This window comes from Cutaneotrichosporon cavernicola (assembly GCF_030864355.1).
Source record: "Cutaneotrichosporon cavernicola HIS019 DNA, chromosome: 3".
NCBI lineage: Eukaryota > Fungi > Basidiomycota > Tremellomycetes > Trichosporonales > Trichosporonaceae > Cutaneotrichosporon > Cutaneotrichosporon cavernicola.
The window spans coordinates 2,709,651-2,736,914 of NC_083395.1; the positions used below are offsets into that span (position 1 = coordinate 2,709,651).

The 27,264-nt window shown below is 57.4% G+C and overlaps 13 protein-coding genes across 13 annotated transcripts; 8 read left to right on the forward strand and 5 right to left on the reverse strand.

The window, feature by feature from the left end:
- Positions 1-18: 18 nt before the first annotated feature.
- On the reverse strand, positions 19-3,276 carry FAP1 (uncharacterized protein; the record flags this gene model as incomplete). The annotated part of the gene is made up of 2 exons (XM_060599532.1): positions 19-1,461; positions 1,858-3,276. 2 exons carry the CDS (start codon positions 3,274-3,276, stop codon positions 19-21), a joined length of 2,862 nt encoding a protein of 953 aa, XP_060456217.1.
- A 1,185-nt stretch (positions 3,277-4,461) lies between these two features.
- On the reverse strand, positions 4,462-5,530 carry CcaverHIS019_0310230 (uncharacterized protein; the record flags this gene model as incomplete). Its single annotated transcript, XM_060599534.1, has 2 exons — positions 4,462-4,799; positions 5,215-5,530. The coding sequence occupies 2 exons, from the start codon at positions 5,528-5,530 to the stop codon at positions 4,462-4,464; spliced, it is 654 nt and encodes a 217-aa protein (XP_060456218.1).
- Positions 5,531-8,797: 3,267 nt separating this feature from the next.
- Positions 8,798-10,924, forward strand: TEF1 (translation elongation factor EF-1 alpha; the record flags this gene model as incomplete). Its single annotated transcript, XM_060599535.1, has 6 exons — positions 8,798-8,881; positions 9,159-9,194; positions 9,328-9,388; positions 9,423-9,664; positions 9,742-10,663; positions 10,776-10,924. The coding sequence occupies 6 exons, from the start codon at positions 8,798-8,800 to the stop codon at positions 10,922-10,924; spliced, it is 1,494 nt and encodes a 497-aa protein (XP_060456219.1).
- A 1,456-nt stretch (positions 10,925-12,380) lies between these two features.
- On the forward strand, positions 12,381-13,430 carry CcaverHIS019_0310250 (uncharacterized protein; the record flags this gene model as incomplete). The annotated part of the gene is made up of 4 exons (XM_060599536.1): positions 12,381-12,488; positions 12,551-13,161; positions 13,203-13,284; positions 13,329-13,430. The coding sequence occupies 4 exons, from the start codon at positions 12,381-12,383 to the stop codon at positions 13,428-13,430; spliced, it is 903 nt and encodes a 300-aa protein (XP_060456220.1).
- A 141-nt stretch (positions 13,431-13,571) lies between these two features.
- CcaverHIS019_0310260 (uncharacterized protein) lies at positions 13,572-14,465 on the reverse strand (the record flags this gene model as incomplete). The annotated part of the gene is made up of 6 exons (XM_060599537.1): positions 13,572-13,615; positions 13,647-13,731; positions 13,781-14,016; positions 14,048-14,143; positions 14,179-14,337; positions 14,369-14,465. The coding sequence occupies 6 exons, from the start codon at positions 14,463-14,465 to the stop codon at positions 13,572-13,574; spliced, it is 717 nt and encodes a 238-aa protein (XP_060456221.1).
- A 154-nt stretch (positions 14,466-14,619) lies between these two features.
- On the reverse strand, positions 14,620-15,640 carry NSA2 (uncharacterized protein; the record flags this gene model as incomplete). Its single annotated transcript, XM_060599538.1, has 5 exons — positions 14,620-14,684; positions 14,719-14,908; positions 15,013-15,531; positions 15,584-15,589; positions 15,638-15,640. 5 exons carry the CDS (start codon positions 15,638-15,640, stop codon positions 14,620-14,622), a joined length of 783 nt encoding a protein of 260 aa, XP_060456222.1.
- A 230-nt stretch (positions 15,641-15,870) lies between these two features.
- On the forward strand, positions 15,871-17,899 carry CcaverHIS019_0310280 (uncharacterized protein; the record flags this gene model as incomplete). The annotated part of the gene is made up of 5 exons (XM_060599539.1): positions 15,871-15,898; positions 15,932-16,301; positions 16,335-17,141; positions 17,596-17,648; positions 17,784-17,899. 5 exons carry the CDS (start codon positions 15,871-15,873, stop codon positions 17,897-17,899), a joined length of 1,374 nt encoding a protein of 457 aa, XP_060456223.1.
- A 619-nt stretch (positions 17,900-18,518) lies between these two features.
- On the forward strand, positions 18,519-19,229 carry CcaverHIS019_0310290 (uncharacterized protein; the record flags this gene model as incomplete). The annotated part of the gene is made up of 2 exons (XM_060599540.1): positions 18,519-18,834; positions 18,865-19,229. The coding sequence occupies 2 exons, from the start codon at positions 18,519-18,521 to the stop codon at positions 19,227-19,229; spliced, it is 681 nt and encodes a 226-aa protein (XP_060456224.1).
- A 451-nt stretch (positions 19,230-19,680) lies between these two features.
- Positions 19,681-20,018, forward strand: SUMO2 (uncharacterized protein; the record flags this gene model as incomplete). The annotated part of the gene is made up of 2 exons (XM_060599541.1): positions 19,681-19,921; positions 19,954-20,018. The coding sequence occupies 2 exons, from the start codon at positions 19,681-19,683 to the stop codon at positions 20,016-20,018; spliced, it is 306 nt and encodes a 101-aa protein (XP_060456225.1).
- A 1,101-nt stretch (positions 20,019-21,119) lies between these two features.
- Positions 21,120-22,378, forward strand: BCD1 (uncharacterized protein; the record flags this gene model as incomplete). Its single annotated transcript, XM_060599542.1, has 3 exons — positions 21,120-21,467; positions 21,648-21,670; positions 21,736-22,378. The coding sequence occupies 3 exons, from the start codon at positions 21,120-21,122 to the stop codon at positions 22,376-22,378; spliced, it is 1,014 nt and encodes a 337-aa protein (XP_060456226.1).
- Positions 22,379-23,120: 742 nt separating this feature from the next.
- Positions 23,121-23,893, forward strand: CcaverHIS019_0310320 (uncharacterized protein; the record flags this gene model as incomplete). The annotated part of the gene is made up of 2 exons (XM_060599543.1): positions 23,121-23,251; positions 23,284-23,893. 2 exons carry the CDS (start codon positions 23,121-23,123, stop codon positions 23,891-23,893), a joined length of 741 nt encoding a protein of 246 aa, XP_060456227.1.
- A 444-nt stretch (positions 23,894-24,337) lies between these two features.
- Positions 24,338-25,469, reverse strand: CcaverHIS019_0310330 (uncharacterized protein; the record flags this gene model as incomplete). The annotated part of the gene is made up of 3 exons (XM_060599545.1): positions 24,338-24,355; positions 24,389-25,221; positions 25,418-25,469. 3 exons carry the CDS (start codon positions 25,467-25,469, stop codon positions 24,338-24,340), a joined length of 903 nt encoding a protein of 300 aa, XP_060456228.1.
- Positions 25,470-26,248: 779 nt separating this feature from the next.
- Positions 26,249-27,172, forward strand: CcaverHIS019_0310340 (uncharacterized protein; the record flags this gene model as incomplete). The annotated part of the gene is made up of 6 exons (XM_060599546.1): positions 26,249-26,345; positions 26,384-26,488; positions 26,524-26,690; positions 26,731-26,867; positions 26,902-26,940; positions 27,091-27,172. The coding sequence occupies 6 exons, from the start codon at positions 26,249-26,251 to the stop codon at positions 27,170-27,172; spliced, it is 627 nt and encodes a 208-aa protein (XP_060456229.1).
- Positions 27,173-27,264: the final 92 nt, after the last annotated feature.

Genomic DNA, 27,264 nt, shown 5'->3' on the forward strand with positions numbered 1-27,264 from the left:
GTCTCTTGGAGGATCGGCTCAGTCGGCCTCGTCGCCACTCTGGTCCCAGTCGGTGTCGCCGACGACGCCGACGGTTTGGACTGGCACGTGAGTATGCGTGACCGGGACATGCACGCGAGACGACTCGGGCGGGGTTGGGCGCGATTGCTCGGCGCCGGGCGAGGGGACACGGGACGAGGGCCCGCTCGCGGTCGGCGTGTTGGCCTTGGCCGCTGACGCAGCCGTGGACGGCGACGCAGTTCCGCTCCTCGAGCCTCCCCACACGCCAGCGGGTGACGCGCGGAGGTTTCCCAGACCACCGAGTTTCGAGGGCGCGGGCTGGACTGCGGTCGACAGGAGGGGATTTGGGAGACGTGTGTCGACGCGCCGGCGAATCTGCACCGAGCGATTCGGCTCAGCATCGATCAGCTCACGGCCGAGACGGTACACGTCCGCCATGGACATGACGAATGTGCGCTTGGCCGCGGGCATATGTGGGAGGATGACAGTCTGGCGCGTCCCGTTCACGAAGTCGCGGAAAGTGTTCTCAACCGTCTTGACAAACGGGAGGTTTGCCAACGCAAACGAACGCAACTCAGGCGGCCACTCGGTCAGCGTCCGGTCGATAGGCTGCTTGATGCCCAAAGCGTCAGCTAAACGCGCGTTGCGCTGGCGCATCATGCAGTCGGCGTTGCACTTGAGCTGGGCCGTCTCGCGACTCGAGGGATTCGAAGTGCTGGACCCGCACGTGGTGCGCGTCTGCAGGTTGCCGCACGAGCATGTTTGAATGACGATCGTCGAGCACCCCTCGTTCTCGGGGCACTTGGCGGGTGCGTGGCAGGTGTGCGAGCAGGCATGCTTGCAGATCCGCTTGGGCTTGTTGCAGGTCTGCGTGCACGACTCACACTCGCCGGGGTGACACGTCTTCTCGCAGCGATGGTAGCCGCAACCGAGAAGCTTGCCGCACACCTGACCGCAAGAGACGCGGTCCTGTGACTGGGAGCAACGAATGTTCTTGACCGCGGGGTCCTTACCACAGGCGCAAGGCTTGGCAGTAAGGAAAGGGCACGGTGGACAATCAGGCTCCTCATGGCAGTTGTGAGGAGTCTTCGGATGGCCACAGGGCGGATCGGGCCGCGCGCAAGGGAACACGCAGTTGACCTTGGTGCCACACGCAACGGGAGGATAAACGACTGTGTGTCCGCAGTTGCAGATGAGTTCGTCGTACGAGGCCTGCAGGCAACGGCCGCATGCGCCCTTGTGGTCTGGCTTGGGACAAGCGTGGATGCCGCAGCTGAGGAGCTTGCCACAGACCAAAGGGCACTGATGGAGGTCGTCGTTGTCGAAGTCAAGGTCGAGCGCACGCCGGCCCTTACGCTTCGCCTTGTACGAGAGAGGACAACAGACACGGCCACATTCGTGACGGCCACAGTTACGGAGCGCTTTGCACACCCGATCACACAGGAACTCGGTCTCGCCGGCCTGTTGCCGTTCTCTAACCTCGTCACAGTCGAGGAGAAGAGTGTTCTCTCCACACCGACATGGCCGGTACACCTGCTCATGGCAGGGAGGGCACTCGCCGGTGTGGCACTTTAGCGGGCAGGCGTGGCCACAAGGGCGTGACTTCGGGCAAGCCTCTCCGCATATCGGAATCGGAGCCGTACAGTCTGGTCGTGGGTAGCCGGGGAGCAGATTGAGCGGGGTTGCCCCGCAAGGGCAGGTGGTGATGACGCTCGGAGAAGTCGGGCAGGGAATGGGACTGGAGGGATGTGGGTGGCACTTCTCCAAGCACTCATGGATGCCGCACTCGTACTTTTTGCTGCAAACGCGGTCGCATGCGAAGCGACCCTCCCACGTCTCGTTAGCATCGCTGCACACCTTGCTCTCCTTCTTGTTCCAGCCACACGGTACGACCTTGTCCTCCTCACCGCAGTAGCAGCGAACGGTGTCGACCTCACCACAGTCGCCACACGAGCCAAAGTGGCAGAGGTTTTCACACCTGTGCTTGCCACAACCAAGCTCACGGTCGCAAATCTCATCACAGACGGGTGTGAGCGCTGCGTCGTTGGTACTCGCGGTCGAACACTTGACGGTGAGGGCCGATGCGTGCGACGGGCAGCGAACAACTAGGGCGACCTGGCATGGTGGGCAGGGTCCTGGGTGGCAGTTGAGAGGGCACGGATGGCTGCAGTTCGGGCGAGTGCGCGCGCAGGCATCGTTGCATGAATGCGGCGCACTCGTGTTAGTGGGAGGGTTCGCAAGGCGGCCGCAGAAGCACCTATAACCCCCGATCTTGAGAGCACGGTGCTTCTGGCATCCTGGGCAACGCCAGGACGGCTCGTCCTTGCTCTCCGACTTGCGTATCCGCTCGGCGTCGTCATGGAGGCTGCGCGATGCCCAGTCGCGGACGCAGTTGATGTGGAAAGGCGTGTAGCACGCAGTGTAGTGTGCCGTGGCGAATGCCGGTCGCTCATTCTCTTCCAGCGATTTGGGATACTCGGGTGGCGAGTGGGGTGGCAGGCATGACCACGTCTGCTGTTGCGAGAAGATGGGGTTGAAGCAGATCGGGCACTCGAGGAACGGCTTGCCGCGCAGACCCCGAGTGAGTCGGGAGTTGAGGTCGTCGGGCTCGGGGCCGAGCGGCTCTGGGTGGTCGACATGCTTCCTTGCGGCCTTCTCTTTCTTCGGCGGGGCGTCACCAGTGGTGAGCTTGGTCCCGCGCTCAAACGCAGCGCGGCGGCTAGAGACGGGCTTGGGCGCCGCAGCACCATCCGCCTCCGTCTTGGGCTTGCGCTGTCGGCTCTTGGACTGCGACCCTCGCGAGCTTGGGCGGCTAAGTCCACCCTCTTCGGGGTTGAAGACGCTCGCTGTCGGGTTCAGCGGGGTGCTGGGACTGCTGCCGGACGGAGTAGCGACCCCATTCACAGGCTCGCCCCGCTGTCTCTGGGGCCTGTTGCGGCCGCGATGCGGACCGTCGGACGTCCCGTTCGGCCGCGGGCCATTGTTGCGACCCTTGCCTCGTGCGCTTCGAGGGCCGCCGTTAGGCGACGGGTCGAGGGTGAGCGCGCCAATTTGCGCCGCCGGAGGCTCATGAACAGAAAATGAACCGTGAGCGGCGTTTCCAGGTTTGCGTCCGCGTCCACGGCCGTTGTTTCTTGGGCCGCGGGAAGGACCACTGTTCGGACGTTGCGCAAGGTATGCGCCGTCGCCTGGCTGTGGGGTGGGACGGGCAAGATATGCGCCGTCACCTGGTTGGGGAATAGATGAAGCTGCTGTCACCGGAGCGGTATCGACCATGGTCTGGATGGCGATGGACGCTGTGGGCTTGGCTGACTGAGCGAGGGTTTGGGTGCGGCGGCGAGGAGGAGTTGGAGTTGCCTTCCTCTGAGAACTAGGTCTTGGAGATGGTCAGGTAAATAGAGGGGTGGGACAAAGCCCGTGTATGGGAGCCAAAGGCGATGTAAGAGATGAAGAGGATAGTCGATGTGCGAGTGATTAAGTAGGTAAAGTAGACGAAGATGACAGATGTCAGATGTCAATGCCAAAAGAACACCGGATGACCATGTCGAATGGGAAGCACTACAGTGAGAGTGATATCCTTCGGATCCGGACCACGTGGATGTTTCCGGGGTAGACCGGCATATTCCATCAAACCATTTGTCTCTGCCCCACGCTGACAAATCAACTGAATCAATAATTCCAACCAGACCCACCAGACCCGAGTGTGTTGTACATAAATCGTCTCACCTCAGCACCCTCTGCTCCAACATGCAGCTGACACGCTACCTAACATGCCTTTCATAAATCGGGCGAGACGATAAACCAAATTGGCCTGATAGCTCCTGACGCACGAGCTGTAAAGCTATAGCAAGTGGGCGAACCACTTTCTTTCTTGTTGGGGTGAGGGCTTGTCGAACGTAAATGGATGGAGGGCCCCAATAGACGAGACAAGACTCCAGTTGTATAGCAGCTCTTTCCCTTCGCCATGGAGCTAGGGAGACGTTGACTAAGCGTTCACACTGCAAGGCAGAGGAGGAATCGGGGCAGCATTGATTCCTGACAGTGTTGATCAACAGTGATTACACCCTTGGGCCTCTGCTTCTCGTCCTTGATTCGACACAAACGTGTTTTGTGGGGCCAAACCGCTCCCAGACAGACGGGCTAGACGGGAGTGGCGATGTGGGGGGGCAAAAGCTGGGATGCCTTGTTCTTGAGTCATTTCAGTATATAGTCACCCATTTCTCCCTTTCCAATTAACCCATCCCCTCGTCGTCGATAGACTACCCTCTCTCATCCGCACCCCCATCTGCGACAGTACCTTGTCCCTAGAGCCAGCAGCCTCCCTTCCCGTTGCATGAGAATTTGGCAAATCGGTCGTTTCAAAAGACGCATGGTATGTACTATCGGTATCCTCTTGGAAGTGCTTCATGCCAACACGACATGATAGCCCACTCCTGTATTTGATTCTAACTACAACTGCTCTTACGTGGCCTTCGGGTCACCGTTGCTATGTTTCTCCTGAGCCTTCTTGGCACTGCGGCGTGAGATCTGGCGGGCGTGTTCGAGATACCGCTGCTCTGCGTCCCCTACCTGAGCTCGGAGGCTGGCAAGCTTCTCATGAGCAGCTTTCTTCTGGATGCAGCTTTCGCGAGCGTTGTACGCAAGGCACTGCTTACTGTCCATGTTGTCGATGTACCGAGGCTCTTGTTGCATATCCTTGATGCGTCGCTGTTCGTCCTCGTCACGGTCTCCGCTTCGCAGCACAACACACTGGTTGCCGACGTTCGGGTCGTCCTGTGGAAGAGGGAAGCTGTGGCCAACTACGTTAGTTGGCCGTGACGAGAGGGGAGCGGGGCCTCGCTGGTTAGTTCGACGTGACTGGTCGACGACGACGGCGGCACTGTTCCTAACCGACTTGATTATTTGCGAGTTTGATGCCGTACCACCTCCTTCGGAGTGAGGTGATGAAGCAGCTCAGCAGCTCTCGGTTGGTGAGCGCGTTGAACTTGTACGGTGCGCGGGCACTCTGGGAAAAGTTGAACGAGGCCGGGAGTGTTAGGGCGTCCGCCCCCTAAGCAGGCGATGGTCTTGAACGGGGCCGAGTTGGTGCTCCAAAGCAGGCAATGCCAAGCGGATAATCATTTCGATCACGGGGTACCGCAACGCCTTGATGGAAATTGGCCAGCAGGAGTTCCACGCGGCCGTTGGTGGTTCTGGCGCCCAAGTGGCACGAACTTGTTACGAATCCCGGTACCCCACTCGGTAGTGAAGAGAGCCGCGTGACAGTCGTGCGCCAACATCCGGCCCCCAGAGCCGAACTGCACAGTTGAGACATGGTCATCGTGATGCCGGTGAGTCGGTTGGGACCGTCATTGAAGTTCAGCTCTCGTGCGCGGACAAGGAAAATCGCGATCGCAGTCGTGGTAGTGATGTTCTTGCCACCGTTGGAGCACTCGACAGCTCGGATGGTTAAGCAAATCGCTAACGTGATGAGTTGGATGGGGCCCGAATCCTCCTGCCAAAACAGGTGACCCGGGTATACAAAACGCATGCAGAAGGCTATTCCAGATATATTCAGACGAGATAGATGACAATTGAACATGTCCAAATGTGACTGCGTGCTCTAGAGTCCAAACCATCAGGGGGGTGCCAAGGCGCTACTAGCGTATCTATTGTTGAGGGGCGGTCATAAAGCGTATTTCCCCTAACCGACAGCAATGATGTCGGGAACACCATGGTACTATCTGCACTGAGAGATGCATTACTGCAGCCGACAATTGTGGGACTCGGCTCCAAAAACAACCAAAAGATCTGCCACATTATCAGGTGGAACTGGCTTCTGACGCTTGTGTGGATTGAACACACGACCGAACGAATGGTGCTGGAGCTTCACTCGCTCGCTCTCCCACTGAGCTAAAGCGTCTTAAAGCACGAGGTCAAGTTTTATTTCATGGTAATCAAGTCGACAGGGGAACTACGCGAGCGCTGTGCGCCGTTCAAAGCGTACTCAGCCGTCAGCTGGTGTTCTCTAGTGTCCCATCTCTTGAAATCGGGGAGGAGTACAGTGTGGGATCTCTTACTACTTGGCTAGTGCAGACGTGAATGAATGGGGGAGTGAGGGAGGGCGCAATGGCGCAACAGATCTAGCATCATAGTAGTTTCTGGCCATTGCAAGTGCTCTGCTGATCCGCCGATCAGCTAAGCTTGTCCCCTAATTCCCAGAGATCGCTGTAAAGTGAATCACGTCCAAAGAGACGTTTCCCCTCACGCCCTTGGACGATCCGACGATCTGCCACACTCCAATGTGCCACTCACCCCAAGTTGAGCTTGCCAATGCTATGGATCCTGTAACGGTCAGGTCAGATAAACAGCATGTTCCGTTAATCTTCCGAAACGGGAAGATCTGCATTCATCCCCCTGTCATGAATGTGGTCCTCTGCATCGGGTATCGGCGGCCCAGAATGAAGATGTGGGGGCTCATGTTCGCATTTGGAACGCTTCCCCTCCGCGAGCCGTGACGCTCCTTGTGCGCGCATAAGCAAGGGTAAAGACCACCCGGCGTTTAATGAAGAGGACTCTGGCAAGGTTTGCAGCCTGATCGTGGCCCCGTAGCATACTGTGACGTTGGTATGGCATGGAACCGGAGGTTGATGCATAGGCACCTGTATGGTGGCCATTGCATGGGCAATGGGGAGAATGGAGGTGGCTAACATGGCCTGAGCGTCGCAATAACCAAGTAGCATGGGGCAGGGGGAGGCCCGGGCAATCGCATCAACGCGTCTGCAGCATCAACACTGTAGTGCTAGAAGCGTCTGGTCTGGGTGGCAGCACTCGAAAATTTCGAGGCGCCCGCATCATAGCTCTGGGGGCCAAGTTCAGGCACAGAGGATCGTGTTTCGAAGCGGGTTCCTGTGATTCTCAATACCTCGCGAGTCAGAACGGATCCGGGACGATGGTTGGTACGTGCCCGATTCTACCAAATGTTATTGGCGCGTACAAAGGGATGAGGTGACAGGCAGTGCAGCCACCGACATGCCCGGAATGTATGGAATGATTGTATTAGTGAGTACTCACCCAGGAAATTTTTGTGGTGGCGAGAGCAGGTCGCCTACAGGACTGACCCTCCCTCGCCAGACTCCGCAAAGGGTCCGATACATCACACGCACCCAACAAAGTCACACATCAGGCTTAGATGGGAGGATTACATAGAAGATGATGAATGTGTGGTCTGCTCTTGGCCAAGGAGGTCATGGACTATGTCGTCTCGGCATGGTGAGTTTCAAGAGCAGCGAATCCGCGGTTAAAGCTCGTTCGATAGCCCTGCCAACACATCGGCGACCACCTGGATGGCGTAGCCAGGGTTAACGAGCCGAGACTCCCTCCTAACGACCCCATAACCGCCTCTACTGTTTTAGTGTTATGTTGTACCAGTAAACTATGACTATGGCCCCAAACTCAACTGAGCGTGTAGTCACTTCACAGAAGGAAGGAATCCTCTGATCACTTCCAAGCATGCCAAGCACTGAGAGATCATCGATGCACCACCACCACCAGGTAGGCGGCTGCATTGCCCTGTTGGACCCCAGCCTCTTTGGTGGAGGCTGGTGCAACTGGCTACAGGTGGAGATTGTGCCAACTCTGAGCGTCGCCCTTTCTCAACCTCAACTTGTTGAGTAGCTGAGCGAGGGGCAATTGCGGACCAAACGTCACCAAGCTCCTCCCCCCATCAGGCGTCTTGGAGTGGTGTATCCAGGTATCAGCGAGGTTGAGGAGGACAATGGTCTTGGGCCTGTCAATCCTGGTATATCACTTGCATATTTTAGACTGATAATAGTAGCGCCAAGAGTCATTCCCTCAGAATGACCCTCTGAAGCGCGCACTGTTCCCATTCAGCGTGAGTGGTATGAGCGAGAGCAAGTTTTCTCTCAGGATGCCAAGCCACCCCCTGAGTTAACGAAGTGACTCTTCAGACAGGATGTCGGCCATTTCCAATGGCCGATCAGCAGAGGCAACCGAGTGGCCGCGAGAGACCTAGCATCATCCACAGCTTGTGAGAATCTCCTGTTGGTGCTCACTTCACGAGTGCAAGTTTGCAGTGATCAAGTGAACAGACCTGGTCAGCGGTGGTGGCAGTTGGTAGTTCTGATGTAATGACCCTGTAAACATAATCGTCCTAGCCCCATCGACATGGTGGATCTGTGTGTAGCGATGCGCCTGTGCGGTCACTCGCGCAGCTGAGCCTGTGGAGAGAGTCCACTGGCCCCGTGCGCTCAAATGTCACAATGTCAGTTCTCTACACTTCCCCACGCTTGGACCAGCATTGTACATCGGTCCTGCACGCCCCTTTATCAGTGGCGTGTGCTGCCTCCAGTTGTTGCGAGTGGGCTGGAGGTGCACGAGGCCAGTTAGAAAGTGAGCATGGGAGCATGTCATTGCTTGTGCCAGAGGGGTAAGCGTAGAGAAGGATGAAGCAAAGCTGGCTCATGCTGATAACGGACGACCGAGTGGTGCCGAATGGGCCATTGTAACGACCAATGGATTACAACAGTCCAAGCTGAATCAGAATCCATTGCCACATGCCCGTCACCTGTTGTTGAGACGCGATCTAGTGCCTGGCTGGGCATTTTACTTTTGGTGGTCATATGACGGCGATCGATTAGGGTATTACAACAATGAAATGTTGTGATTGGCTCTTGTGAGTATCCGGAGCTTGGACTTTCAAAATCCAGACACGAACCCATGAATGGATTTCAGCAAGGGCTTGTGCCACAACGGTGTTTCCGGCATTATAGGTGAAGAGGGACCCTGAGAATGCGAAATGGCCATCGCTGTCCCATCCCTTTTCAAGCGATGCGTTGTCGCTTTCGTCTTTCTTCACCCCACTCTCCCTCTACTCTTCCTCGTGAGTACTACTGGTCCGCACCCCATCCAAACATCACACATCTACAACACTTGAATCACCGCTGGCTTCACGACTCGCTGCTCCGCCAATCAGTTGCGCCCTTCCCACACTCTCCGACGCCGTGCAGCTGCAGGCAGGCAGGCAGGCAGGCAGGCAGGCACGCTCGTCGCCGTACGCGGTACCGCCACCTGACCAACCTCTCGTCCTCCCTTTCCATCCCCCGACATGTCTCTGGGCTACTTTATCAACTCTTATCTACGCTCGTACTGACACGCAGTCTCCCCAAAACCAAAAAACTTTCAAAATGGGCAAGGTAGGTGAAAATTTTACACACTCGGTCGTCGCACTGCGGCAGACCAAACCACAGTTCTACCACCCAACCCCTCCCCACTCATCGCCCCTATCTCGCCACCACAACGTTTCTGGTCACCATCTAACCTCTCCAGGACAAGCTCCACATCAACGTCGTCGTCATTGGCCACGTCGACTCCGGAAAGTCGACCACTAGTAAATGGATTCCTTAGGCAATGCTGACATCCAGCCGGCCACCTTATCTACAAGTGCGGTGGTATTGACAAGCGTACCGTTGAGAAGTTCGAGAAGGAGGCTGCTGAGCTCGGCAAGGGCTCGTTCAAGTACGCCTGGGTTCTTGACAAGCTCAAGGCCGAGCGTGAGCGTGGTATCACCATCGACATTGCTCTTTGGAAGTTCGAGACCCCCCGCTACCAGGTTACCGTCATTGACGCCCCCGGCCACCGTGACTTCATCAAGAACATGATCACCGTGAGTAAAACTGCACTACTCGGCACCGCGGCATTTGCCTCCCCCGCCACATTCCTTGACCTTTGGCTAACATCCAGGGTACCTCGCAGGCTGACTGCGCCATTCTCATCATCGCCACCGGTGTCGGCGAGTTCGAGGCTGGTATCTCCAAGGAGGGCCAGACTCGCGAGCACGCTCTCCTCGCTTTCACCCTCGGTGTCCGTCAGCTCATCATTGCTTGCAACAAGATGGACACCTGCAAGTGGTCGGAGGCCCGCTTCAACGAGATTGTCAAGGAGGCTTCGGGCTTCATCAAGAAGGTCGGCTACAACCCCAAGTCGGTTCCCTTCGTCCCCATCTCGGGCTGGCACGGTGACAACATGATTGAGGCCACCACCAACATGCCCTGGTACAAGGGATGGGAGAAGGAGACCAAGGCCGGTGTCTCGAAGGGCAAGACCCTCCTCGAGGCCATCGACGCCATCGACCCCCCGACCCGCCCCACCGACCGCCCCCTCCGTCTCCCCCTCCAGGACGTTTACAAGATCGGCGGTATCGGCACAGTCCCCGTCGGCCGTGTCGAGACCGGTATCATCAAGGCCGGCATGGTCGTCACCTTTGCCCCCACCAACGTTACCACTGAGGTCAAGTCGGTTGAGATGCACCACGAGCAGATCCCCGAGGGTCTCCCCGGAGACAACGTCGGCTTCAACGTCAAGAACGTCTCGATCAAGGACATTCGCCGTGGCAACGTCTGCTCGGACTCGAAGAACGACCCCGCCAAGGAGGCCGCTTCGTTCAACGCCCAGGTTATCGTCCTCAACCACCCCGGCCAGATCGGTGCCGGCTACACCCCCGTCCTCGACTGCCACACCGCCCACATTGCGTGCAAGTTCGAGGAGCTCGTTGAGAAGATCGACCGCCGTACCGGTAAGGTCATGGAGGCCAGCCCCAAGTTCATCAAGTCGGGCGACGCCGCCATCGTCAAGCTTGTTTCGCAGAAGCCCATCTGTGTTGAGAGTGAGTCAAATTGAGGGCACGTGATCTTGAACGTGTGGAGCACGTCTCCTGTGACGTGCACGTGACACGTTTCCGCCTCGACATATCCCTCCGCCCATGCTGACCCGCACAGCCTACACCGAGTACCCACCACTGGGACGGTTCGCCGTTCGCGACATGCGCCAGACCGTTGCCGTCGGCGTCATCAAGTCGGTCGAGAAGACTGACGGCAAGGGCGGCAAGGTCACCAAGTCTGCCACCAAGGCCGGCGCCAAGAAGTAGTGTGCTACCACGCTCTGTGGCCATGCCTTAGTTCCCCGTAGTCGCTCCCGTAGTCCTTCCATGCAAGGGTGTTGACCAGCGCTGCAGCGAGTCTTGCGACCATGAGATCGTGTTTTGTTTACACATCGTCTTAGAAGGATGAATTCTTGTCAAGGACATGACGAGTACGATTACTTGCTGATCGACATGGAGGGGGTTTGTGATAAGATAGAGGATAAAGTATAGACTAAAACCTGATAAAAGAATCAATAGCCATCCATCAACGTGACACACATGGGTTATTTTCTGATACAATGTAGAGATTAGTATGAGGAGACGCAAGTTAAGTAAATGACCGGCTCGGTTGGCGGTTGCTGCTGAGGACCGCATCGATGTTGGCGGCCTCGACATGATGGCGCTGGGAAAGAGCCGAAATGGTTTCCGGCAACCGACCTAGTAACATAGGTACCGGATGAATGATTTCGGCGTACTCGTCCGTACCATGTTGGTACTGGTTGTGCCCAGCCACCCCCCATGCTGACACGAGCCGCCCTCTGTTGGCAGTCGCTTGGGCAAGTTATTCTCGCTAGGGGTGGGCAACAGCGCTCGCGTATCATTGTCTTGTCAACGTCAGTAGTCGACATCTGCCAATATGGTATGCTTCTTGTGTATGAACAAACATGTATCTATGGACACCGAGGCGAGAACACCATGCCATGACGGGAATGGGACATTAGACCAATGGATGGGTCCCGGGTCCAGGACATTGCCCCAGACAATGAAGAATGCCTGGCGGGTCATGGTCAGACGTTGCGAGCTGAATCAGGCAGTCACTCTCACAAGGGACGAGCCTTGAGCGACAGCTGGGGCACGCCCGGCTTGATCGCGGGTTTAGGGGAGCGTGGCATCTGTCCTCGACGCGGGCACGGTTATCCGTCTTGTGTTCCTCTTCTCGTGTCAACAAGCCTACCATGCTCCAGGGCATCCAGCTCCCCCTCCGCTTTCCTCAACCCAAACCAACGCCTGGAGTGGGCCATCACCTTGCAATAAGACGAACCAGGAGCCTCGTGGGATTCACGGGCGTCCATCCCGCAGCCAATCTGACAGAGTGCTTCCTACAACCTGAAATATCCAAGTCCGCTGACTAAGCCTCATCGCCGACCAGTTATACAAATCTGATTCCGCTAATGGATCACTAATTAATGAGATAGTAGTGGCAAACAAGTAAGCAACGCGTCACCACTTGTTTAGAGTATCCACATGCTGGATGATTCCATCAACAATCTCATTTTGACCGCGCGTCGCTTTCAAGCTTTGCTGACACAGAACTTTGTCCATTGTCCATTTAACTACAGGCCTTCATCATCTACTGGTCTCCTCATCTCTTCTGCTCATACCAGCATAAAGACACCTCTGGCCACCGCGATACCTCATCTCCCTTCCGCAGCAGCGCCACGACTTCCCATCTACCACTACCATGAGCGCATCACCTTCACCGACGCCGTCGGCCCGCGACGAGCTCATGTTCCTCGGCACGGCGTGTCACCACCGCGCGTGTAACCTGCACGACTTCCTCCCCTTCTACGTGAGTTACCCCATCCTCCGCGCCAAGCCTTCCCTTCCCTGACATCTTGTCGCTGACCTTAGTGTCCCGCATGCAAGAAGGCCTTCTGTCAGCCCCACTTCCTTCCCTCATCGCATGAATGCACGGCGCCTCTCCCGCCATCGATGGTCGACCGCATCGCGCCCCAGTGCCCGATGTGTGACCAGGTCGTCAACTACGCACAGGGAAGCATGGACCCGAATGAGGCCGTCGAGCGACACATCCTCTCCGGCACGTGTACCGGTGTCGAGGGCGGCGAGGCGCGTAAGAAGGCGCTCCTTCGCCAACGCAAGGACAAAGGAGAAGTGTGTTACCGCCGCGGCTGCAGCAAGGTCCTCGTCGTGCAGATGAAGTGCGACGCGTGCGCACACTCTTTCTGCCCACAGCACCGCCATGCGCCAGTACACTCATGTACCGCCACGCCGGCGAGTTCACGATCCGGCACACCTGTCGCCAAGGCCCCTCCAGCGGGGAAGAGCGCCATGTCCCGCCTCCTCGGGAACCAGACAAAGCCGTTGCCTAAACCCGCTACGCCGGCAGCCAAGGCGCAGCCCGCCACGGCCCAAGTCGAGGCGCGCGCGGCGGCGGCTGCCGCGGCCATGAAGCGTGCGGGACAGGACGTCAAGGTCCCCTTCGTCAAGAGCAAGGAGGAGAAGTGAGTCGGATTTGTTGTGTTAGGATTGAAGCTGACAGCAGGCGCGCGAACGACGAGATGCAGTCGACGATCAAGTCGCTCAAGACGCGGCACGACAAGGGATTACTGACCCCGACCGAGGAGGTGAGAGGGTGACGACACTCTCTCCGTACCTGGTTGACCTTCAGGTTCGATACGCTGAGCTTGTTGGCAAGCAGGAGTCGCGGCGGAGAGGAGGTGTTGGGAGCGGGAGCGGCTCGAAGAAGGACAAAGACTGTGTCGTCATGTAGCATTGTTCGATAATTCGTAGCATGTATGTGTATTGAGGGAGCAGATGGGTGCGATGACGGGTTGGCGTGGACATTGTGATGAGGCGCGGATAACATGTACGTGGGTGGAACAACTACACAAGGCAGCGTTGTTGGCGAGCTTTAGTTGGGCGATGGTAATGGAAGCGAGGATGTCTTGCGGCCAGCTATCGTGAGCCTTGCCCCGTGAAGGCTTACAGGTGCGTCTGGCCCGGCTTCTTGTGCTGCCAGTACATTCCTGGCGCACGACGGTGACCTGGCGATGGACAGGGGTGTGACCCTTCTGGTCTCAGCTGACATTTCGACAACCATCCGTGTTCCATCCCACTTACCTCCTTCTCCTTCTCCTGCTCTTGCTCTTCAGACCGCGCAGGGGCTACGCGGGCAGCATCCCGCAATCGCGCCACCTCCTCATTAGCAGCCCCCAGCCGAACCTCAAGCTCTGCACACCGCGCGAGCGTCCGGTGGTGAGCCGAATTGAACCGCTCACACCACCGCCCCATATCCCCCAACTCGGCCCTTAGAGCAGCAATCTGGCTGTCTGGTCGTGACGCGATAATAACTGCGACTGGGTTCAGCTTGTCCTGAATCTAGCGTACATCCTGCTTCAGCACCGCTTGGAGGAGACTTACGCTGCGAGTTCTGTTCCGAGATCTTGGCCGCTAGAGTCTGGATGGAGAGGGTGAGGGCGCGCACTGGTTAGATATGCTGGCGGGGGGTGGAGGCTTACTCTGCGCGTCTTGCCTGTCCATGCGGGCTTCGAGGCGGGAGAGGGGGTCCGGCATCCGTTCCGTCTCAGCCTTGGGCAGGAGGGGTGGGGTCGCCAAGTTGGAGCCCATCGCACGCAGCTTGGCGTGTAGGTCCGTCACTTGCGAGCTGAGGGCCTCGACTGGCATCAGCTGGAGAGGAGGGTCGCGCACGCTCGCCGTCCTGTAAGTTCTGGCGGGCTATGACGCGCAATAGCTGCTCCTCGAAATGGGAGGCGTTGTCCATCGGAGCCGGGCTCGGCTCGCTCATTTTGAGTGGAGTGATTGAGTGAGTGAATGAACAACTGGTCGACGTGTTTTATCGTCTCGTCACAGACGACTGCCACGACCGTGACAAGCGATCAGTGGCCCCTTGTTCCCCTTCTGGCGATCGATGCATGGGAATAGAATGATACAGTACAAGTCTAGACGAGGAGGACAGAGTTGATGCACCCGTCGTTTTCTGGGTTGTTGGTAATCTGGGCGTACTCTTGCTGTCAGCGTTGTTATGCAAAACGACTTACTTGACCACACAACCTTGCCGCCAGTCGTCACCATACCCAGCTCGGAGACGTTCACCTCGATGATCGTACCCTTTGTCAGCACACCGAGAGAGGTGTACAGTGGCGACTGAGGGTTCTTCTTCACGCCGAGGATGGGAAGCTGGAATGTCGTCTTGAGTTCGGGGTGCGTGACGTTGGCCTTGTTCATACGCTGGAGTCAGCTCGAGTTGCAGAAGGTGGGAGCTGTTCGCGCGGAATCTGGCAACACAACGCCGCGGACGTACACGTCCCGCTCGGCGTTCAACTTGTACTCACCAGACCCATGGGACGGATGAACCGCTCGAGCTTGACTGGCTTGCGGGTAAAGTTCTCGCCGACAAACGTCGCTTTGTTGACCATACGCTTCCAGCTCTTCTGCTTGCTCTTGCCCGTCTTGATGACCTTGAACATCTCCTCCTCTGCAATACCGCGAACCTTGGGCAGCGGCACCGAGTACTTTGCCGCGCGGTCCTTCCTCCGGTCCTTGACGGCCGACGACAGCGCCTTGGCGTCCTTCTGTCCCTCGCGATCGAGCAGGTACGTCGGCAAAGCACCTTCCTGGACAGCCCCGTCGTCCTTCTGCTTGACATTGCGCTCGTCGTGCGCCTTGAGCTTCTTGCGCATCTGCACCTTCTCGGCGTGCCGGCGCTTGTGCAGCATCTTGGCCTTGTGACCGACCATCTTCTGCGTCACGGCAGAGGCCTTGTGCACCTCACGTGCCTCGCGCTTGCGCTTCCTCTCCTCGTGGTCCATACGCCGACCGTGCCGGCGACGGTGCTCGTCCATGTAGTCATTCTGGTCATTAATGTCTGTTTGGGTCCCTGGCGATCCGCGACTGAAAACTGACCTGGGGCTGTGAATGTTAGCATGGCTCTGACATGTATAGTTTTGCGCTGCTCACCATTGTATCTAAACTTGTGCTTGGGGTTGTTTATCAAGGTCTAGGGGTTGCCGAGATGGCGGATGGATGAAGAGTAAGTCTAGCAAGGCCAATGTTGGCGGATGTTGGGTGGCGAAAGAGCGGCATGGCAACAAAATTTCTGATTCCGGGCCACCCACCCCGCACTTGTTGACAGGTCTCACGACCACTACATTCTCCATCAACACCAAAAAAACCACCAACATCCAGCAAACATGGGACTCGCAGAGCGCAAGGTTAAGCGTGAGCTTGTAGTCAAGACTTTGCTGATAGCAGAACGCATCGGTCTTGATCCCCGTAACCTGAGCTGGTCCGAGGATAAGACTCGTTTCAGTGTCCAGCACATGGCCAACCTTGGCTGGAAGGATAACACAGGACTGGGCAAGGATGCGTCCGGAAACGCAAATCACATCGCGGTCGTGCGCAAGTTGGACAACGGCGGTATCGGCATGTTGCGGGTGCAGAAGGAGGGCAAGGAGCTGAGCGCTGGTGCGGGCCAGGCTGGTGCCGGTCTTGAGGATGTGCTCAAGCGTCTGGCAGCGCGTTCGGCTAGTGCGAGTGGGACCGTGACGCCGAGTGCTCAGCCCTCACTCGTGCCGTCTCCTGTGTCGAGTCCTGGCCCCTCGGTGGTGCGGAACAAGATCTCGTGAGTTCTGCGGATGGATGTGGCTGACAGCAGATCGCGCCAGCGCCATCTCGCAAGCAAGAGGATGGCGTCGCAGGACCCCGTCGCCATGGCCGCTATCCTCGGCGTTCCCGTCTCCTCCCTTCCCACGCCATCCGCGTCCGCACCGACTTCGGGAGCCTCGACGCCCGCGAGCGAGGAGACGCCCGAGCCGGCTAGCCGCGACGAGAACGGCGACCCGCAGCGGGACGCGCTCGAGACCGTCACCACGTCGACCCTCTCCGTCGCCGATTACTTCCGCCAAAAGTTGCGCGAGAAGATGCTTCAGAGGCAGGCGAGCGGGTCCGCCACACCCACGATGAGCGAGGGCAGCCTCGCGGTCCCGAAGGAGGAGGTAAAGGTCGATGTCGGCGGCGTCGCTTGGGAGGGGAGCAAGATGTCGTTCGGGGAGAATGCCGAGGAGGTCGCGCTCGGCGATCTTGGAGCGGATGCGCCCGCCGTGAACGCCGAGAATAAGGACACGGAGGCGAAGAAGGCGCGGAAGGAGGCCAAGCGCGCCGCCAAGGAGTCGGCAGAATCAACACCAGCAGCATCGGCATCTGAATCGACGCGGGCAACCTCGGAATCCACGCCTGCTTTGTCTGACAAGGAGGCACGCAAGGCCGAGAAGGAGGCCAAGAAGCGGGAGAAGCAGGAGAAGCGGTTGAAGAAGGAGGAGAAGGCTGCGAAGAAGGCGGAGAAGGCTGCGAAGAAGGCGGACAAGGAGGCGCGGAAGGCGGACAAGGAGGTCAAGGAGGGTAAGGAGAAGAAGAGGAAGCGCGACGACGAGGATGGTGAGGATAGCAAGAAGCGCAAGTCCAGGTAAGCGGGCGACACACACATAGACACTTCTGGGCATTTGTAGTCATTCCTTGCATGGATCACTGAGCATTACGGCGACTCACCAGCATGGGCTGGGCAAGCTGCGTGGTCTAGGTGCCAGTACAATCACCCCAGCGACTCACTAGACGTTCGGTTGTGCTCATGTTGCGCAACCTCCAATCATGTCGCGTCGAGCATGAGCTTTTCAGGAGACCAAGAGACGAGCTGGCCTGTGCGGAGATGTGAGCGGGCCGACAAACCACCACTCACCAGTTGTCGGCGGAGCTCTACCGGCCTACACTGGCCATTTCGAGTCACGTGACCTTGTGCGCTCGGACAGCTTGGAAGGCTTTGCGGCAGCTGCGTAGCGATGGGGAGAAGTTTGCAGGCTACCTGGTGAGGTGCTGAAAGAGTCTGCTGTGACGAGGGAGGCGGTGCTGGACCAGCTCGCCAGGTACTGTATCGTAGTACATATTGCGTACGAGGCTTCGTATGCGGGCGGTCTTTGTATGTAGATTGTGTATTTTTTTATTTTTTTCTGGGTGTCTCCTCGAGAAAGGTCGAGGAAGGCAATCAACTCTAATCTTCTCTTCACCACTGTTCTCACCTGACCTGACCTCAACTCGCATCTATAAACTCCAGCCTATCTCCAGTGCAACCCACCCACCGTCTCCGATGGCCCGCTCGTGATCCAGATCCGCGACACGCAGGGAGGCATCATGTCCCTCCGCGTCCAGCCTACCATCAAGTTCGGCTAGCCCATTCATAGTGGAGGCGAAGCTGTGCTAGGTCGTCTGGATCTGGAGCGCGTGATTGTTGGTTTAGAGGTGGCCATGGGGCGAGGGCATTCGCGGCGAGGAGGACATGTTTCGAGATCTGATGAATATGAGCCGCGGCCATCGGTTATGTAGATATTGATATTAGTACGGAATAGCAGTGGTTAGAAGTTCTGTCTGCTGGGGATGACAGAATGATGCACCTGGAGCAGACTAGGGGATAAGTGGGCATGTAGCACAAGAATCGAAAGAATACCGGGGTCGTTTCGCACCATGTCACAAACACGCATCTGCTTGTTCGCCAAGGCGTTTGCGACAGTGACTGAATGATTGTATTGCTTCAATGCAACTATGTCGCCTAAGGAGGGGTTCGCCCCTACCCTTGGCTGCGTATGATTGGAATTGGCCCACCAGAGTAGTGTTGAGTTGCACCATGCACCATGCACCAGTTGCCCTACAACCCTACTCGCCACGTTCCATTGCAGTGTATCCATCGTGACAGTGACCCACGTCCCAGTGACAAAAGTTTGATAAAGTCAGCAACCTCAACGTCGCAACACACCATCGCCCTCTTCCTTCATCACCTTCGGCCATATACACCATGTCCGGTTCCCTCAGCCCCCCCAACCCATCCCCCGGTCGACCCTCACGGTTCACCCCTCTTCCAAAAATCTACCGTAGCCCGACTCCTCCCCACCCCCCGCCCCCCTCGGGTGGCAACATAACCCTCACCTTCATCCGCCACGAGGAGCCCTTCACAGCCAAGGGATGGTCTATCACCCCCTTCAAGGGATGGATCAACAAGTGGCCTGGTAACCGTCCCATTGCGTTGTGGCACGACGACGCCCAGATCGACCCCAACGACTGTCCTGCCCAACTGGGGCTCAAGAACGGCGACGAGATCATCGTGATTGACGGTGAGCCTTTCCGAGTTCAGCTGACGTCAGCTGGTAGTACCTATCCGCGTTCGCGTGTGATTTCGGACACGGTTACGCTTACGGACCCGCCTTCCCTCGTCCTCGAGGGCTCCGCGTCCAACGGGGCTCCTGAACCCTCCGTGTCCAACGGTACGACCGAACCCGTCGTTTCCATGCCCATTTTGCCGGTTCCTCAGTTCTGGCCCGGTTCCCAGACCCCTCCCGAGCCCCGGAGTAACCATAGCCATGACAGCATCAGCGGCGACGAGAGCCCTAGTCACCGCAGCAACACGGTTAATAACGGAAGCGACACGGACGTGGACGAGGGTCTCGCCACCCCCAGCGAGTCGCCCGGTCTCGGATCCCCTTTCCGCCACAGTATGACGCTCAACTAGAGCCAATGTATCGCAGAGCTGTAGTTTTCTGAGACAAGAAAGCCTGTAGAGAGAGGAAGTATACATGTAGTCGAGCGCGTAAAGCCTGATTAACGTGGCAAGTGGCATTCCCTAAAACCGTTCAAAATGGTCTCTACTCGGTGGATGCGCAGAGGATGCTCCGGCAATCCGGCGACGACGCGACACCGACATATTAATGCTCCTGCGCAACAGAGGATGCTTTGCCCGCAAGGTGCAAGATGTCGGAGGTTGAGGTGAATGGCATGAATGGCGGGACGGTTGAATGTCTCAGCTGTGGAACGACTCGCAAACACCTCTGCATCCAAATTTCTCTCCACCTATGAGAACATCGTTTTATCACTGTCATAATCATTCTTCCTCCCGCTCATTCTATTTACTTGTCACCTCTGTACCTGTACTCGTCCCATCAATCTCTTCATCACCAGCACAAATGTCAGACAACAACGCCCACATCAACGTCATGATCCGGGGCCAGGACGGCTCATTGAATCACTTCAAGGTCAAGCGGACCACAAAGTTCCACAAGCTGAAGCGCGGCTACGCCCAGTACCGGAGGATCGACGTCGCTTCGGTCCGTCTGTACTTTGACGGCCAACCTCTTCTCGACATGTTCACACCCAACGATGTGCCTGATCTGGACGACAATGCTGTCATCGACCACTTTGTCGAGCGTGAGTGTTTGCCTTCCCCCGGCTGATGGCAGAAGTTGGTGGCAGGAGTGTCCTTGCCGACGCGACCAAGACGTGGGTCGGCACACCGCTTCTCTAAGATGCGTGTATGGTGTCAATCGGAGGTTGCATCGACCTGGTGCCGATGACATGTTTGACGACAAGTTGGGATGGTCCGAGTGGTGAGTGGCGAGTGGCGAGTGGCGAGTGACGAGTGGTGGGACAGTAGCCTGAGTACGCGATACCTGTATACATGTACAATTCAATAGAGCACTTGCGAGCGTATATGCTAGAAAGTCGATTGTAGACTACTAGACAGGCCGATAACATGAGTATGGTTCAAGTTCTCCGCGCGTCCTCTCATCACATTCCAGCTCACCTTCCTCACACCCATTCTTCCTTCCTTCTTCCTTCGTTCTTCCTTCGTTCTTCCTTTCTCCCACTCATCCACAACTCTCACAACAACCGACCCCGATGTCCCCCCTCATGCGCAACTAAACGGTACCAAGACAAACCCACAACCAAGTTCGGGGAGCTCAAGCAAGCATATGCCGCCCGCAAGGGACTTGAAGCCGAGGAGATGGGGATTCGGTTGCTCTTCAAGCGACATACATCGGGTGAACGCGATTCAGCCGGGGACATGGAAATGAAAGTTGGGGATGCGGTGGACGTCTTGCTTGAGCGCGAGTCGGGGCAGCGCTGTGAGTCGTGAGTGCTGACAGAAGAGGTTGGCGGCCAGCTCTACTCCCCGGGTAGTACCGCGCCCCCGAGCAAGACGCACGGATCGACTCGATCGAGGAGCAGGTCATCCACATGCCCATCTCCGCTGAGTCCAATATGTTGCCACACTCGGCGACGACGACGTTCATGGCCACTGTCGTCCTGGACTCCCTGCCGGCTTCACGGCCTCGTTGACCACGATGGAGAGCATCAAGGCTTTCCGCGTGTTGGAGTAGCATGCAGAGTGAGAGTGACTAGCCGTGCGCCAACGTCAAGCGAGAGAGTAGGTATTCATCAGCATTCAAGTGACAGGGATGACCCATAGCGTTGGGTAGAACCCAAACTGAACAGCGCTGTGGGCGGTCGAGGGAAACCTTGCCCGGACAGCTGGATCCTAGGCACACAATCACGTGACTACTCAAGGTGGAGGAACCTCCACCTTGAAAGTTCGCACTCGCCACCCTCCAACGCTCCATCCACCATGCCTCTCCCACCGCCAACGTCCCTCAGTCTCCCCCCCAAGCCCAGCACGGCTCGGTCCGCCGCTTCCAACTCTTCTGTGGAGAAGCAGGCATTTACCGCCGCGACCTCAGCCCCATCCCCGAAGTGCTCGATCTGCAAGTCTCCAGCAAAGTACACATGCCCGCGCTGTGCCGCGCGCTCCTGCTCCCTCCCTTGCTCCAAAGCACACAAGGAGAAGAAGGGATGTAGCGGTGTTCGCGATCCAGCCGCCTTTGTCCCACTGGCAAAGTTCACACAGGGCACGTGGGACGGCGACTATGCGTGGCTCGAGTCCACCCGACGCCAGGTCGCGGTGTTCGGGGAGGGCGTGAGCACCGACGAAGTGCGAGGCGCTGAAAGAGGGACAGGGAGGGGGAGAGGAAGAGGAAGGGGTGCCGCTCAAGTGGGCAGGCAGCGTAAACCCAAGACAGATGGGTTGAGGTGGGCCCTCGCACAGGTTGGGGCTGAGGTTGACGTACTGCCTGATGGGATGCAGAAACGGCGACAGAACCAGAGTAGCTGGAACCACAAGTGAATCTGGGCCGGGAAGGCGGGACTGAGCTCTGGAGCTTGAGTGAGAGGAGAGCTGACACCAGAACCAAAACCTTGGCGATCACGATCCAACTCGTCCCCTCTGGCCGCCTGGCAGCCGACAAGATCGTACACGCGCGCGTGCGCGTTTTGCCGACGGCCGTGACGCTCAACTCACTCCTTCCCGAGTCGTTCTCCGACGTCGTCTTCGTTATGCCCTACCACATTCCCCGGCGGCGGGCCGCCGAGATCCGTCCGCCTGGACGCGGAGCATACTTCCCCCCTCTACCCGGTGGAAAGGGACTAGACGTCGCACTGCACGGTACGGCGTTCGTCGAGTTTCCCGTTATCCAGGTGTGGGCGCGCGATGAGTGGGAGCGTGCGGTGCGGAGCCGCGCAGTTGGGGTTATGCCGAGCTTGCAGCCGCCCCGAGTCGAGGAAGAGGAGGAGGAAGAGGAGCGGCCGACAAAGATGGCAAAGGTCGAGACTAGTGCTCTTGCTGGACTTGGTGATTATGGGGATTCAGAGGATGAGGATGAGGATGAGGATGAGGATGAGGAAGAGGGAGAGGTGGAGGGAGTTGCGGAGGAGGAGAGCGGAGAACAGGGGGAGACGGGGGAGACGGAGGAGGGCGGGGATATTACCCTCGACCCTGCCATGGCTGAGGCGCTGGGGAAGGCGCTGGAGGCCGACTTTGGTCCTGCTTAGTGCTGTATGCATATACCTTGCGTCTTGATTGGGGGGCCAGTCGGGCGGTATAGACTAGAGCTCTCTCGATGTCGAACGCGCAAAAGATGAACACGAGCGCGACGCACGCCACAGCCAAGAGGTTTGGGCGGAACGGGTTGAGAGAGGAGACGGCGACGTGGAGAAGATCGACATGACGGGGGCAACCACGATTCGGATGAGTCAGAAGCTAAACATGTCAGTCATCTGCCACCCATACGACACTGGACGGTCTGATCCTGCTCCAAACAGCCGGTGTAAGCTGAGATTTGGTTGAGGAAGCTGCACTTGCCCGCCGCGAGAGGCGCTGTGGACATTGCGGACAAGGTGCCACATTTGGTGTCGCCGAACACAAGCGACGGCGCAAAGACTGGCGAGTCGTTCAGAGACATTATAGTCTCGTATCTCGGGATAGGAATCCGGTGCAGGTACTGTATTCCAAATCGAGGGAGAACTAAGATATGTTGCTTATTTTGTGGAAATCCCGTCAGAAGACGCAAGTAATTCAGCAACTAGCGCATGTCGGCTGATGGTCTCAGCTGATAAAAATTACCTTGAGCCAAGCCAACTTGTCAATACAGTACGTTCGCGTCTCTGAGACATTCAAACCGACTCGGTATATGTCATGTCCACATGATCTCGTTGCTCTACCAAACAAACGCATACTTAATGGGTCTCTTTCCCCTCACCTCCCCACTCTCTTACATCAACCAACTCCCAAGCCATGTCGTTTTACATAGGATACGAAGCTCACGCCGCCCTCTGCTGGGCTCTATCCATCTCCCTCTGTATTCTGGCGAAACATCATGACGGGATCGCACGCACCATTCGGCCGATGGATCTCTACCGCCCACTGTAAGTCTCCCTCTAAGTATATCTAACACCAGCCCAAACCTCCTCCTCCTCGGAACTCTGGATACCTTGAACCTGGGGTATTTCCTCGCATCGGTCCTGGTCCTCGTCTTCGCCTCCCTGTGCACATTCCCACCGGTTTTATGGTACCTCATCCCCACGGGCATCATCACTGCCCTGGGGCTCTCTCGCCTCACCTCAAGCCAACTGTCCCCCCTCTTCCCGGCACCAATCAACGTCGACGTCCTCCTGTGGGACGAGTACGGCCACCTCCCTCCGGCCCACAGCATGAACTACCGCGGCGACATCAGTTCTGGTAAGATCCTCCTACTCCGCAGCAAGGGGATCGAACCCGAACTCTGGAGCCGCGAAAACAGCCCCGACCCACCCCGGGTCATACGCGCCCGCGAACAGAAGGCTTTCGACGAAAAAAGACTGGCTGCGAGCCTCAAATGGGAGGCACTCAAGGCAGCGCTGAGGGCCCGACGGGAGAGGGAGGAGCTGGAGTACGCCCGTAAGAAGTTGCACGCTGCCGTGAAGAGGGCTGCTGAGAACTCTGAGCGCCAGCGTGTGAGGAGAGAGCTTGAGGAGCAGTGGGATATGAGTTGGGAGCCGAAGCGGGTGCCTCGCAGAGTTAGGGGTTAATTTGTTAGGATCATGCATTATAATTGTTCGTTTTCTATCGTTGACGTGGGAGTCTGAAAACACCACAGACGAGTTGGGTTGCGCAGAACCTGGAAGTGAAGAATTCCAGAAATGAGGGCACGATTAGAGCAGTGAGGGTGCATGACCAGTCTTTGCGACTGCGCGTAGGCGGACTCACCCTCTTTAACAGTGTTCCGTGGCTCCACGCGAGTCACACCAGCCAGGACAACATCTGGTCCATCTCGGCCTCTGTCTATCTCTGGCTCATCTCGCTCGTCGCTCAGGATGGCGGCACGCCACCCCACCCACGTTCTTGCACCACACAGTTATAACAAACGCATCCATACAATCCATCGTACAAGCAGTCCCTGGTACTTGTCAACCCCAGCCGCTGCGTCTCCCTAGTTGTCGAGTCGCGCGGCGCATTAGAACTCCCATTGTGCTCTACCGGTCACCGGGGTGCTGAGGTTAGCGCCCATCTGAAGCGCCACTTACCATGATGACGTAACCCTTGTCCACGTCGAGCACGCTATCGCCGTCATCAACAAACGCGAGGCGGTACTGGCCAGACTTTGCGCTTGAATCGGGCCTGGCTCCGCGCGCGGTCCGCCCCATCCCCGTACCGGGAATTGGGGGGGACACGACAGTTGCGCGGTAGAAACTCGTCGTCTCAGGATACAGTGCGAGGACCTGGGTACCGCGCGGAAAGTCCTCGAGGTTGGACGGGTGCGAGGGACTAGATACTGGCGCATCGGGATCGGGAAGGAGGAGAATGTCGCGCAGGCGTGCAGACCAGCGGAGAGAGGTATCGTCGGCGTCCTGGACTTCGTAGCGCTTATCGCCGACCATCTTGCGCACAATACCCAGGATCCACTCGTCCTCCTCGTCTTTGACCTTGCCGCCGTGCGCGCCAGACTTCTGCTTGACGACAATCTTGCGTCCGGGGCGCAACGGCATCTGTTCACTCTCGGCGCGCGCGCGTTTCTGCTCACGCGCAGGCGTGCCTGCACGTACCTGTGGCGAGGGGAGCGAGGATAGCTCGGATTGCGTCGGCGGCGCTGGTGACGCCGACATGACGCTCGGCCGTCGCTTACGCTTCACGCCTGAGGGAGGAGTGAGGAGGCCCTCAACTGGGGGCGAAGCGCGCGGCGTCTCGCCCCCATTAGCGGCGTTGCGACGCAGGTCGATCAGCGCAGTGATCTGATCAATCGCCACGTCAAGTCTCTCCTTCTGGGCGAGCGCGCCGCGACGGTCCGAGTCGGCACCGCCATCTTGGCGCTCCATGCCGCGCAGGGTGTCGATGAACCTATGCCATGCCTCGGTCATGGCTGTTGTTCATGTTGTTCAACAAAAGAGGTCAAAGCGTGAGCGGGGTGAGCGGGGTGGCAGGTCCGTGCCACAAGTAACCAATGAATGAACCAATGGAATGGAATAACAGTAGGTTGGAGATGTGGAGAGAGAGAGAGAGAGAAGAGAAGCGAGTGCGTCAGTGCCACATCCATGCACATTGTTGAGAATTCTCACCCTGCTCAGTCTCGACAGATGCCCTTCCACTGAGGACGCGAGCGCGCGACATGGCCAGAGGAAGTGGAGGGTGAGGGTGGATGGAAGTAATGTTGTGATTTGGTGGTGGATTGGTAGAGTGGAGGTGGTTGATTGATAGAGATAGGAATCCAAGGTTCAGCCGATCAGAGCGTGGCGGTGATGTGGCTGCCTACTGGCTGACCGAGGTCGGCCCGACTAGAGCGAATATGACCGGTTATACCGACTGAGTGTAAGCAGTGTACAAGAACAAAAGTCTACGTGGCTCAACAACGAGTATGTGAGAGAGACAAGGTCCAGAGAGATCAGAAGAGTGGATGGGTAAAAGGAAGATAGAGTATGGGGATGGGAATGTTTATATTAGATGTTTTGATGTTGAGAGGGAAGGGAAGAATGCGTGAGAGTGTGAGGGTGAGAGTGAGACAGGCAGCAACGATGTCTCGCCCAACACGTGGCATTTGATCCCGTTGAATTCTAGTCGGTGGTTCGATTCCCACCACCTGCAAAGCAGCCAGCCAGCCTTTTCGTGCTTGCCCCGTTAGTGACAATCGGCCGTCACCGAGCCCTGGTAAGTGAGGGGTTCGGGTCCGGATCAAGGTGACGTCGGGCTTGGCACTCGCCACCCACTCATTATCAGATAATCTACCTCATCGGCCGACACTGTCCCACTCTGTCCCACGCAGCGCGCTCTGCATCTCATCTTGATCCGAACTATCAAGGCCCGCTGACCGACCACGTAGATACTGAGCTTGTATATTTATCAGTAACCATCCCCACTCGTCTTTCCTAGAAGCCTCTCCCTCCCAACACACCATGTACATCTCTGCGCTCGTCCTCGCCGCCGTCGTCGCGGCCAAGCCTTTCCAGATGTCGATGCAGCCTCCTCATCGCGAGACCGAGGCTGAGGCTAGTAAGTCCTTATCCCATATCTGACCCATCTAACATCAGCCGCCAACGCAGCCCGCCTAGCCACCCACGTAACCATCGGAACCATGGCGTCCATCTTCCCCTCTGGCTCCAACGCCGGCCACCCCTTTGCACTTATGGACACCCGTAAGATCCCCCTTCCTTCCACTCGCTAAAGCCAGACGCTCCATGCCACCCCGACGGGGCGCTGACATTCATCTCGATGCCGATCTCACTCATGCAGCGTAACCTCAAGGCTACTGGCGGGAAAGCATCTTACGCCCTCGCTACGCCACTCCAGCCGGCAAGGCATAACGAGTACGCCCTCCCCCGGGTCTCGTTCATTGGTGTAGGTCTAATTTTCTAATTTAGGGGTTGGCTGATGACAGAACCTCACTGTGCTCGATGACGTAGATGAGAACGAGCATGAGCGGTTGCGCGAGTGTTTCGTTTCGTACCACCCCGACGCTGCGTGGTGGATTCCGAAGGATTCGCGTGGCGCGCACACGTCACGATGGTCTCGATTGTGGGTTACCATAACTTGAGATGCTCATGTCTAGGGACGTTGATACGATCTACTACGTTGGCGGGTTTGGAAAGTGAGTGTTTCTCCAATGATGAGGTGATGAGGAGGTGTGAAGTGATCAGCGGGTGTTTCGCTGGCTCTAAGAGCTTGGTACAACGTGCTGGTCGAGCTGAGAGGAAATGGAGCGCGTCGAGGTGATGAGAATGGACAGAGTTGACCACAGCGTCGGATGGATTGGTCACATCCCCGTCGAGAACTTTGCCAAGGAGCTTGACAAGGAGAAGAAGAACAAGCGCAAGCACTAAGTCGCCAAGCGAGAGGGGCGGTGATACTGCCGCAGATCTTGTCACAGATCTTGTCACAGCGAACGCCAAGTTGGAACGATGGCCCAGCATAA